This window comes from Rattus rattus, chromosome 1, assembly GCF_011064425.1.
Source record: "Rattus rattus isolate New Zealand chromosome 1, Rrattus_CSIRO_v1, whole genome shotgun sequence".
In the NCBI taxonomy this organism is placed as follows: Eukaryota; Metazoa; Chordata; class Mammalia; order Rodentia; family Muridae; genus Rattus; species Rattus rattus.
The window spans coordinates 258,573,421-258,585,498 of NC_046154.1; the positions used below are offsets into that span (position 1 = coordinate 258,573,421).

General features: G+C 52.6%; 1 protein-coding gene across 1 annotated transcript in view; it reads left to right on the forward strand.

Annotated features, from left to right (window-relative positions):
• Positions 1 to 12,078, forward strand: part of Ppp6r2 (protein phosphatase 6 regulatory subunit 2) — a 72,591-nt gene that overhangs the window by 59,614 nt on the left and 899 nt on the right. The window contains exons 13-25 of the mRNA XM_032919468.1: positions 419 to 634; positions 1,866 to 1,930; positions 3,337 to 3,452; positions 4,729 to 4,814; positions 5,292 to 5,372; positions 5,741 to 5,838; positions 6,043 to 6,100; positions 6,392 to 6,513; positions 6,783 to 6,946; positions 7,851 to 8,007; positions 8,098 to 8,186; positions 8,900 to 9,095; positions 11,762 to 11,989. Coding sequence (XP_032775359.1) covers positions 419 to 634; positions 1,866 to 1,930; positions 3,337 to 3,452; positions 4,729 to 4,814; positions 5,292 to 5,372; positions 5,741 to 5,838; positions 6,043 to 6,100; positions 6,392 to 6,513; positions 6,783 to 6,946; positions 7,851 to 8,007; positions 8,098 to 8,186; positions 8,900 to 9,095; positions 11,762 to 11,989 — 1,676 coding nt within the window. The remainder of the gene's footprint in view (positions 1 to 418; positions 635 to 1,865; positions 1,931 to 3,336; positions 3,453 to 4,728; positions 4,815 to 5,291; positions 5,373 to 5,740; positions 5,839 to 6,042; positions 6,101 to 6,391; positions 6,514 to 6,782; positions 6,947 to 7,850; positions 8,008 to 8,097; positions 8,187 to 8,899; positions 9,096 to 11,761; positions 11,990 to 12,078) is intronic.

Genomic DNA, 12,078 nt, shown 5'->3' on the forward strand with positions numbered 1-12,078 from the left:
CCCAAGACTGCTCCTTGCCTAGACTTTGTCAGTGGCACTTGAGCTCTAGTCTTTCAGGGGTGCCTGCCATACCGTATTCTCATGTCCATATGGAGGAGAGGGGTGTCACTCATCCTGGGTGGAGTCCCAAGTTTAACATGCTCTATTTACTCACTGGTTAGAGACAAAATTATGAAGGAAAATTTAAATGCCTAGAGTTGAATAATAATTTAAAAAATACTGTAGTAAAAATTATAAAGTATAGAGTTTAAGTTTTATAGGAAAATAAAGATACCATAAAAGAAAAAAATTCCAAATTAGTTAAGCTTCTAATGTAAAGAACAAAGAATTTTCCACAGAACGTTTCCCTTTTACCTTTGTTGTTCAGCTGTTTGGAACAAACTCGCCTAAGACTGTCTTCTGTCGTCTGTTTGCTCAGGACCTGTTTTTTAAGTACACCTGGAATAACTTCTTACACTTCCAAGTGGAGCTGTGCATAGCCGCTATTCTCTCCCACGCTGGTCTGGAGGAGCAGGCAGAAGCTGGCAGATCAGATGGCAAAGTGGAACCTGTGCAGGGGAGTGGAGATGGGGGTGGGAAGCCGGAGACCACCTCGTCCATCACCAGCCCTCCTGAGAACACAATGGTGACCCATGTAAGTCCAGGCCCCGTGGGGCTATGCCAACTGCAGCCAGCACTTCCCACGCTCTCCTAACCCTCACACGTGTCAGAGGTGCTGCCACCTTTGACCCACAAGAACATGAAAGTGTAAAGAGACATCCATTTGGTGATGGGGAAGAGAAGGCGTCATTTGCAGTGATGAGCTTGTGCTTGTGGTTTGTATCTAGGTTGGCAGTTACCCGGATACAGTGACTCCTGCTTTGTCCAGTCCATCCTTATAACTAAACACAAAGAAAACACAAGACTTCAATTCTCATGAGAAAGCTTTCTGGAACTTTAGACCCCGAAGCCAGCTGTACCAGTTTTCTCTGTGACTTCCCTTATTCCCAGAGAATGACCATAGTTGTTACCCCACCCCTTCCCCTGTGTGGGTCACCCTAGCATTAGAGCCTGCAGCTCAGTCTCTTTTGACATCAGCATTTAGTACTGCCCCTGGTAGAGAGCAGCCCTAGTGAATGTCTGCCAGGGAAGAAAAGGGAAAAACGGCTTGGAGCCATAAGCTGTACCTGAGCTGAACCCCACTGTGACTGCTGCCCAGCTCTAAAGTGAGAACAAACACTGGACCTTGTGGGCTCACAGGAGGGCAGAGGTTTGGGAGAGGGTTCCTGGGTCTCTGCTCAAAGGCCTCGTAGACACGGTGCTTGACTGGGTTCAGAAGGTCTCAGTGCCATTTGTTTGGGGTGGGTATCCTGGGAACCTGTGAGCAAACCTATAGGAGCTACTATGGGATAAGGTGCATTTAGTCTGGTCCACAGGCTAGCCCAGCAATGCGGCCTGCAGTTACAATGGCAAGGACTACTTGGGGACAGCGAGCATTATTCAGAGGCCATGTAGACCAGCAGGGACCCTGGATAGTGACATGGAAGCGTGAATTGGCGTCTGTAACAAACATCCAAGAAAATAGTCTGTGTGGGGAAAAAGAAAATGTTGAGGCCCCCAGAGAGCTGGTGGGAGGTGCTCAGAGGTCTAGGTGGCGGCCCATGGGAGGAGGGGAGGCAGAAGTCGTCGTGGCGTGTTGGAGGAGCACAGACTGCCTTCACTGTATTCAGGCCATTCGGTGGCATGGGACTTGGAGCCTTGAGCACCAGTGACATTATTGCCACAGGGTCTTCCGTGCTGATTTGTCAGTTCACTACCTGCAGCACCTAGGAGGCAGTGTGGCCCTTGGGCTCTCTCTCACACTGCTTGCCGCTCTGCTCTCACAGCTGTTCCAGAAGTGCTGCCTGGTTCAGAGGATCCTGGAAGCCTGGGAAGCCAATGACAACACACAGTAAGAACTCTGAGGAGCCCTCTTGCCGATTAGAGCTGCACCTTACTTACAGGATGTTGGGCACAAGACTCCAGGCTCCATGGCAGGCTCAGCAGTGTCTAATGTAGATATGTGCCTGGGACTATTCTAGAAGGGATCTTGCTACTGGGTATACAGCAGTAAGGGCTGCTCAGGCAGGAGGATGCAGGGAGGCATGGAGAGGAGTGGCATTGAGTAGGAGATGGCTGGGCCACACAGTGGTAGGTAAGTGGGTAAGTGACCCCTTCCCACTTGCCTTGTTTGTACATTGTGCACTTGTGATGTGTGTGTGTGTGTGTGTGTGTGTGTGTGTGTCACACACACAGGGAGAGAGAGAGAGAGAGAGAGAGAGAGGGAGAGAGAGAGAGAGAGAGAGAGAGAGAGAGAGAGAGAGAGAGAGAGATGGGGTGGGGCTCATTATGTAGCCCTGACTATCCTGGAATTCACCACATAACCAAACTTAAAACTCAGAGATCCTGAGGAGTCTGCTATTGCTTCCCAAACAAATGCTAGGTTTAAAGGCATGTGCCACTACAACCAGCCAATGTTTTGGCTTTTTGAAATAGTCTTACAATATAGCACAGGCTGGCCTAGAACTTCTGCCTCAGTTCCCCATGTGCTGGCCACAAGCATTCTTTAGTTTTCGTTTTAAGTGTATTATTTTACACTTTAGTAAGAGTACCACTCTTACTAAACTCGAAGCACACTGTTGGCCCTGTGTGTGTTAGCTTTTCCGCAGCATCTGTCTGAGCCTTCCCTGCACTAGGAAGCTCTGTGTCTCTTGGGGCTCAGTGGCCACCCTCATTCATTTGTCGTGCTCTGAGAACAGGTGGGCTCTAGGCAGTGTTGGGGAGTGCGGAGGTGGGCACAGTTGTGGGACTGTCACCCAGGACCTGTGAGGTGCACAGGTAGAGCCTAGAGCTGCTCACTTGGTGAGGCCCTACACAGCTCCAACAGTGACAGTGTCCCAGAAACAGTGCCCTGCACAAGCAGTGCCACCAGCAGTCCTGACTCAGCTGTTCTGTCGCTCCTGCCTCTGGTGGAGCTGGGCCAGTTCTGAGCTTTCTGCGTCCATCTTTGTCTGTAAGTGGGCCATGGTGTCTCATTAGTGTTTCTTGGTCTGACGAGGGAGGTGTGGCTGACCTTAATGCACACCAGATGCTCGGTAATCTTCAGTGCCCTAGAGGTGAGGCTGTTGGTCAGGCACGGACTGGTCAGGTTGTCTCCCTAGAATTTACCCTGGAGTGACAACCGCAAAGTAGGCAAAGGCCTAGGTTTCAGGTGACAGTGGAGATGACCTTCAGACAGCCTGTCACTTGGCCTTCCCAGCAAGAAGTTGGGCAAAACCTGGGCTGAATGACCTCCTTAATAGTTCATTTCACTTTCAGGGCGGCAGGTGGCATGAGACGTGGGAATATGGGCCACCTCACAAGGATCGCCAACGCAGTTGTACAGAACCTGGAGCAGGGCCCGGTGCAGACACACATCAGTGAAGTCATCCGAGGTGTGCCCACTACTCTCCCCTCCCTCTGCCCTCTGTCCTCAGTCGTTACAACTACACTGATATAGGACAAACCATGTAGCCTTCTTTGTCCTCTTCATGGACCAGAGATCTGGAGAGTAGAAGAGACTCAGCCTGCCAAGGACAATTCGTGGCTCCAGTGCTGGCCTAGAGCCATGAACAGTCACCAGGCTCTCTTGTGCTCACAGGCTTTCTAGAGATGTGCCTGTCCTCGAGGTCTTGACTCACCTTCCTGCTTTGTTTTCAGCTCACAATTTAGAGGGCCTTGCCTAGTTTTTGTATCAGGAGGCTATGAGTATGGGTGATATCCTGTCCCCTAGAAGCAAGTTGTGGGCAGCAAGACCTGGAGCCCTGAATCTGCACCCCAAGCAAAATAGCAGAGCTCCTGTCCTCAGACATGGCGCCTACTGCTCTGTGCATAGTCCCTGATGCAATCTCCCCAACAAGTATAAGTTAAGGAAGCTCCAGGTAGTTCTCCCCATGACTGAGGACCAGAGGATTTTTTTTCCTTGTGGTATCTTGGAGGCCACTTGCCTGTCCCCCGTCTTCTTAGACTTCAGTGTCTGGTGGAGTTGAGCTTGCTGGTCCGTCATCACACATGAGGAGTGGGCAGCAGGGCAGAGCAGTGAGCAAGCTGGGGTGGCTCTCTCATTGCTAGAAGGGAACGGCAGCAAATGGGAGGTGAGGGTGAGCAGAAGGTTCTAGATCAGGCTCAGGCTATAGTTTCCACACTCCAGGCCTAGAAGGAATGCAGTAGAAAGGTGCTCGCTTCCTCAGATCCTTAGGGTGTGCATATGTACCAGCAAGTAGTTTAGACCAGGCCTGACAGCATAGACTTTTAACCCCACTGCTCTGGAGGCAGAGAAAGGCAGATCTTTAGCAGTTGGAGGCCAGCCTCGTCTACATACTGAGCTCCAGAACAGCCAGAGCTCTATAGTGAAACCATGTCTCACAGCACAGAAAACAACAGAGTTCTCACGCCCTGAGGTCTCTGTAGGACAAGCTGAGCATTGCGCTGCTCAGAGTTGCTGGCGCCTAAGGCCCTGTGGGACATTAGCCCTCCCGCTTTGCTGTATTGGCTTACTTCCTATCAGCAGCCCCTGTTTGACTTGAGTGGGCTGATCGAAGAAGCATAACTTGTCCCTCTCTGGACCAGCCTTTGCCTGCTAGGGTTCCTGAGTGCCCTACCCTTGGGACTCCTAAGTCCCATACTCACGAGGGTACTCATAAGGACTTATGAGTAGCACTTACCTTGCAGGGCTCCCTGCAGATTGCCGTGGACGCTGGGAGAGCTTTGTGGAAGAGACACTGATGGAGACCAACCGCAGGAACACTGTGGACCTGGTGAGGAAGCTGGGGCCCCTTCCGTGGCGACATTGCTAGTCCCATATGCAGCACAGGTGGAGGAGGGAAGCGCAGGGCAGGACTGGACACTGAGCTCAGCCCCTGACCTGCAGTCTGTTCCATGCCGTACCGTGCTGGTAGCAGAGCTGGCTCCCTAAGGATCTCTTTGCAAAGCTAGTGTTGTCTTTCTTGGTACCCTCCCTCCAGAGCTATGGCTCATTTGTAAAGGACTTTGCTTGTGTCCCAGGGCATTACGGATCAGGGAGGGTGGGCTGTTTTTCATGAGGCTTTGCCCTCACTTGGCATTTCATTGTAGTAAGCTGCACAGGCCTACAAGTGTCAGGGGATTGTGGTGTGGGAGGGTGCTGGGGAGGGGGAGACCCAGGCTGGGCTGGGTTGGGCCTGGGGCTCTGGCTGGAATGGACTGGGTGGGGTCTGGCTAGCTCACATGCCCACCCCATCTGGCCTGTGTTTTAGGTGAGCACTCACCACCTTCACTCCTCAAGTGAGGACGAGGACATTGAGGGTACTTTCCCTAACGAGCTGTCCCTTCAGCAGGTGAGGGCATGGCCGGCACTCTGCACCCTGCCGGGCCCTTCTGGAGCCTGTGTCCTTGGTAGTGCTTAGTTCCCATGACACTGCATAGCAAAAGAGAAAAGTAACTCATCTTCAAGCACATCTGGGGGAGAGGGGAGCCTGGGAGAATACCCTAAAGTCACTTTATCTTGCTGAGAGTCCTGGGGACACTAAGCTTGAAAGCTGACTAAGGAGGTGCTCTTCTGTAAGCGACTGCACAACCGCTGTGAACACTGAACCTCTGGGAAAATCCACTGTCTGCTTCACCAGAGGCTCCTGAGCAGTGGAGTGGGCTCCAAGGAGCAGCCACTGGCCACAGCCTGGTCCATAGCAGCACCCTCTCCTCCCAGGCCTTCTCTGAGTACCAGATCCAGCAGATGACAGCAAACTTTGTGGATCAGTTTGGCTTCAACGATGAGGAGTTTGCAGACCAGGATGACAACATCAAGTGAGTGCAGCCGCCATGAAGGCTCAGGCTCTAGGCTAGCACCTCCTCCTCCTTAAGCCACTCACTGCACCGCAGAAGCGGCTCCAAGTGATCTTGCCAGGAGTGAGGCCCGCTGTCCCCAGGAGATAGCCAGTGTCCCACCACTGCTGAGGGCAGCCAGGCCCACTGGAGTAGAGGTGGCACTGAGGGACCTTGTTCTTGCAGTGCCCCATTTGACCGGATTGCAGAGATCAACTTCAACATTGAAGCCGATGAGGACAGTGTGAGTGACTGGGGGCAGGGGCTGCTGCAGGGCATAGTGGCATTTCATTACACTTGCAGATAGTTCAGGCTGTGCCCACAACTTGGTCCTTGTCACAGGTGGCTGGAACCATGGGGCCCTGGCCAGTATATCTGTGTGTTGGGACTGGGAGGCTCCCCTCCATGGGAGTTGGGAGCAGTTTCCCTCCTTGCTTCCTCCTACATTGTCTGTCAGCCGTGTTTTGTGAGCGAGCCCTCTGGAGTTCTTTGGGACCAGATTCTCCAGAAAACAGCTCCTCATTCTGTCTTACAGCCCAGTGCAGCTCTGTTTGAAGCTTGCTGCAGTGATCGGATCCAGCCCTTCGATGATGACGAGGAGGACATTTGGGAGGATGAGGAGACTCGATGCACGGCCCGGGTGATGGCCAGAGCCAGGTGTGGGCTCCCTCATTCTCCCAAAGCCTCCACCCTTGGGGGGCAGGCACAAGACTAAGCCCTGGGTACCCAGCCACTGTTAAAAGTGCCCCAATTCCTAGAGGGGTAGTGACCCTTCTTGCAGAGACCAGAGCAGAAGCTGGGAGCCAAGCAGTGCTTACTCTGGACGTCCTGTACCCAGCCTGGCCCAGTCCCTGAGCCACCACAGGTTCTCCTGCACTGGGCATCACCAGGCTCACCAAGCGTCTGTTCCCTTCATGCCTGCCCAGGTTTGGAGCCCCTCACACCTCAGAAAACTACTCAAAGAAGGCCTTGGGACATGGAGGCCAGGGCAGGAAGACTGGCTCCCCCACAGCTAGGAATGTGCCTGGACTGGCCACGCCTTCATCCCCTACACAGAAAGAAGGCCCGCGCTCAGAAAGTGATTCAGCAGGTAGTACCTGAAGAGTATACAAGGGACGTGGGTACTGAGGACAGGGTGTGGTGACTTGGCTGAGGGATTTTCCCAGCAGTTGGTGACCCAGTTCCCCATCTACACATGGTTTCACGAGGTGTTCTGGGTTCTGCTCTGCACTTAGTCGAGAGCCCAGTGCTCTTACTCCCTGCTGTTTTGCTGCCTGCATGCATCTGCACTTGCACAGCTGGCATCCATTGGCCTTGCTAGGGAAGGAAAAGCCCATGTGACCCGTATGTTGCTGTGTGCCTCCTCTCAGATGCACTCAGGAGCACCTACCTCAGAGGCCCCTTTTATCTGCTCTGGGTGCCTAGATACTCAGGGTACGGGCAAGAAGCCGTCTTTCTGTTAGGAGTTGCTAGCACCTTAGCTGGGGCTGACAAGAAACTGCAAGGGCAGGAACACCCACAGCAGGGGCCACCCATGCCAGCATCAAAGGGAGCAGAGAGCCTGCTATGACCTGGGTTGGGACAGGTGAGATGGTACCTACTTTGTACCATCAGCCTTCCTGGAGGCTAGACGGGGCCTTACAGTTATCTCATGAGGCACTGCCTCAGCAAACACTGATGCCCACACATGCGCTCTGTCCCAGTAGATGATTTACAAGACCCTTTCCAGGTAACTTACAGGGGCCCTTACTCCCAAGTGTTCAGGGTTGGAGGCCATACTACCCTTTGCAAAGCCCCAATAGGCACTACTGGGGAGTGCTGCCATCCCTGTCACTTGAGACAGGGAGTGCTCTTCTGGGGACTCCTAACTGGGAGCATCTTGCATTCCTGTTCATCTCTGATGATCCTCTCCCCATCTCCGTGAGTGCTGCCTCTCCCTTGTCTGTCACGTACGAGGCCTGCCTACTCCTGACTGCTGCGTCTCCCTCTGGCAGGTACTACATGGACAGCAGTTTTTGATGAGCCAGTGAACCCGCTGTCTGCAGCTTCAGGAGCTGCGAGGGATGTGGGTTCTAGTGCCTGGGCGGCTGGTCCTTCAGTTGCAGAGGAGAAAGGCTGGGCCAAATTCACCGACTTCCAGCCTTTCTGCTGGTAACAAACATCAGAAATGGAGTCATGCCTGTTGGGTGTCAGGACCGGCGTTGCCCAATCGGCTCAGCCTGTCCTCATCTTCTTTTATAGCTCTGAGACAGGGCCCCGGTGCAGCTCTCCTGTGGACATGGACCACAGCAATGCTGAGGGTGACCAGAGTCCAGGCCCAGAGAAAGCCTGTGAGTAGCAGCAGCTCAGACACCTGCCTTGACTAGTTCCCAGGCCTGACGCGAGGCTAGACCCCACTGAGAAAGTGGGAAGTGGTTAAGGCCCCAGGTGTGGCTGTCTTTGTGGTGTTGGGATCCTTACATACTTGTGGGATTGGAGTTAGCATGTACTGTTCACTGTGCAATACATGAAGAGCTTTAGGGTCCTCCAGCTTTAGGGGTACAGGGCAGGGTAACATACCCACTAGGGTGCCCTCATGGCTCAGGTCGGTACCGTACAACCCACCTGCATCTTTGAGTCACATTAAGTTATGTAGATGTGTCCCTGATGGGAAGCCAACATGGGACTTGACCGAAAAGTCCTTGCTCTTCATCTCCTTCCCAGGAAACTGGACTGGGTTAGAGTAGGTGAGAAGATTGACGTCTTTTCTGGGCATTAGGTTTGAAGTGGCGTCTCTGACCCCTTGCTTCCTGCTCTGAGAAGAGCACACACATATCTTACTCACCTTGTGGAGCAGTGGGACAGTCCACACGGAAGCCACATACATAGCAGTCCATGTGGTTCCCGAGAGCACGCACATGCACACGTCTAACACTCAGGGAGCCAACATCAGCCTCTCGTCTTTCACACTGGCTCATGCAAATCCAAGGCCGCTGACGCCATGGTAGCTGTGGTCTCTGGCTCCTCTGCCCTCACAAATATCGCAGGATTTCTTCTTTTATAGTTGGTCCTACCTCGCCTTGTGCCTGGAACGTGTGTGTCACTAGAAAGGCCCCACTGGTAGCCTCTGACAGCAGCTCCTCTGGGGGATCTGACAGTGAAGATGACGAGAAGGCAGCGGGTGCTGTGGAAGCTCTGTGCGCAGGCCATACTGGAAAGGCCTCCCCACCACCCAGGACAGCAGAGGCTGCTGCTGGCAGGTGCGAAGGGAATGCCAAGTTTTCCTGGGGGCCCTGTGAACACCGTGTGGCTTCTGAGGGTTACAAGTCGCTAGCTTTGTAGCACTGAGAACAGGGCCCAGTGGCCAGATGTCAGGTCCCTGAAAACAGGTGGAGGCCAGACTGGAATTCCTTGCTGCTGCACCATGGCTAATGATCCTGTGAGGCTGTCTCTAGAAAAGACAGTGCCTCTTTACCAAGGGGAAGGCTCAACTGGAGGGCTGGACTTGTATTTTCTGTTTTAAATGATTAAGAGTAGAAGATAGAACTTGGGTGTCCCAAGAGCTCCCCAGGAACTTGGGAGGACAGTCTCCACTACAGAGGCCAGTTACAGAGAATACCTGGTTTCCAGGCTCTGGGGCTGGCTAACTCTAGGGTTGTCTTAGATAGTGGGAGAAAAGTGGCCCATCACCCTTAACTTTGTATAGGGCAAGCATATGGCTCTGGCTAGCCCTCTCCTGTTGCCCTTCTTGTGCCGGGCCCTTTATGGTCGGGTACTTGTTGATTCCAGTCAGGTGCCCTGCATGCTCACACAGTAGGACGAAACACACCTCAGGGTTGGGGACTGGGTCTGTAGTCCAAGACCTGGCTGGGAAGTAGAAGCAACTCACAGGTGGACAAGCCAGAGTCCTCCTGAGGTGTCGTCTGAAGGCCCTCCTTCCCTAGGGAAGGAGCCAGGAATGTCACTATCCCCCTGCAGAGGCCAGCCACTCCAGCAAGCGTTTCTATTTTGAGTGGTCAAGATGAGAAGATACAGGACCGAGGTGTCGAGGAGCTACCCAGTGACTCTCCACATAACTAAGCCCATGTTCACCAGGGAGTTCACAGCCCTGGCATTCAGGTGCAGAGAGAGGTGGGGAGGCTCAGGAGCGTAAGGCGTAGCCTGTGGATACAGGATACTGGAAATGGCTTGCAGCCCGTACAAACGCCCTGAGGCAGGATCTCCACATGAGTTCAGGGTGCAATAGAAGTGTCAGGGCTGGACCCTACCAGGAGACAAGGTACTAATTACACTACGCTCTTGACCATAGAACCATGTGAGTTTATTTTGTTTTGGATTTTGCATCCATCTTGAATGAATGTCATCTGTGGGCTTTCTGGTCTTGTCCCTACCTACACTTCCAAGTCTGGGATGTACCTGACACCAGGCTGTTCGTGACACAAGTGGGCACCAGCCAGACTGCCTAGCACAAGTTCACCATCATGCATTCAGGCCCTGGGTCCTACTAGCCCTGACTACTCCCCCTCACAAACAGGGTAGGCCTTGCCCACTTCTGTGCTTCTGGAGGGTCCTCTGTGATATTGGGTCTTAAGTGTTTCCCTTAGCTAAGCTGGGAGATCAGCTGGAATCCATGGTTGGTGTAACACAGTGGTTCCCAACCTTCCTATTGCCGTGACCCTTTAATACAGTTTCTCATGCTGTGAGAAATTTGCAAATAGCAAATTATTTTTGTTGCTACTTCATGACTGGAACTTTGGTACTATGCTAAACATAACTGTAAAAGGTTACAGCTCACAGCCGAGAACTGCTGTATACAGCTGGGGCTCATAGTCTCACACTCTGTGCCCACAGCCCCTGGCTGCTCATGTCCAAAGCTCATTGAGGCCCTGGCTCAGTGTTCTAGGAACCCTAGGCAGGACATCGCCCCTAAAGCCAACAACACTATGCATCTAAAAGATGTGCAGGAAAGCAAAAGTGTAGAGCCAAGACTTGGAGAAGGGTTCACATGTTTACTGACTCAGATGTGATAAAGCTGACCACGAGGAAGCCTAGACTGGAGTCCTAGACTGGAGTCCACAGGCTTGTTTGAGTCTTGCTGTGTTGCAGAGGATGGCCTCAAGTCACAACCCTCCGGCCTCCATCTCTCTAGTGATCAGATTACTGAGGAAGACCACCACATCCAACTAATAGCCTGCCTTAAAAGTTTAAATCTGTAAAACCATCATCCTGTTTTCCTAAAGCCTTCCTTAGAGAAATACTTTAACCCTGCTGCAAAAAAAGACAAAGTAAACCCCATATAAAGCTATTCTCAAAACTTGCTAGATCGCTGCACCACTGTCAAGTTTTGCTCAGCCTTTACAACTCCTCCCTCCCTCCCTGCCCTTCCTGGGACAAAGCTAGTATCTTTGTTCTGCAGGATCCATCTGATACTTGTGGGTAGGCTAAATTAGACTAGGCTAGCCTTGGGTATGAAGGCCCTCAGGCCTTATATAATCCCGCCTACTCACCCCTACTTTTTTGTAAAGACAGATCTCACTTTATAGCCCCGGTTGGCCTGGAACTCTCTCGGTAAGTCAGGTTGGCCTCAAACTCAGTGACCTGCCTGCCCATGCCTCTTAAGTGCATGATTATGTGCCACCATGCCTGGCCCTCAGGGACCCTTTAGATAGCATTAAAGGTGGAGTTGAATTTAATCAATGCCAGTGGGGCCATCAGTAAATGAAGCTCCACGGTTATTAGGATTTGAGGCTGCTTATAGGAAGGATTGAGGTCACAGTAGTCATGCAGCTTGTCCCACTATCTGGGACTCAGGCTACAAAGCTAGACAGAAGCAGAAAGGAGCTGCTCAATCCAGCTGGTTGTGGGTATCTGAAATATGCAGCGGTGAGGTTGGGGCACCCATAACTGAAGCCTGTCTGCCACACAGGGCTGAGTGTCCTGACAGCACCGTGTTAGCCCCTGCCTGCCCTGCACCTTCAGAAGTGACCATCAGTCCTGCCGTGGCTACCATAGCACCAAGCAAGGCAGGCTCTCCCACAGCCACCATAGTGGTCTCTTCCTCAGTGGCTACTGCAGTACCCCCAGGACCAATCATGGCAGTAACCACAACAGCCCCAGCCATAGTTGCAACCCTGGGGACAATGACAAAGGACAGGTAAGTAAATTGGCCAAAGAGGGTAAGGTGGACTGGATGAACTCTAGAAGGTCACATGCTGCAACTCCGCCTCTTCTCCACTCATGCAG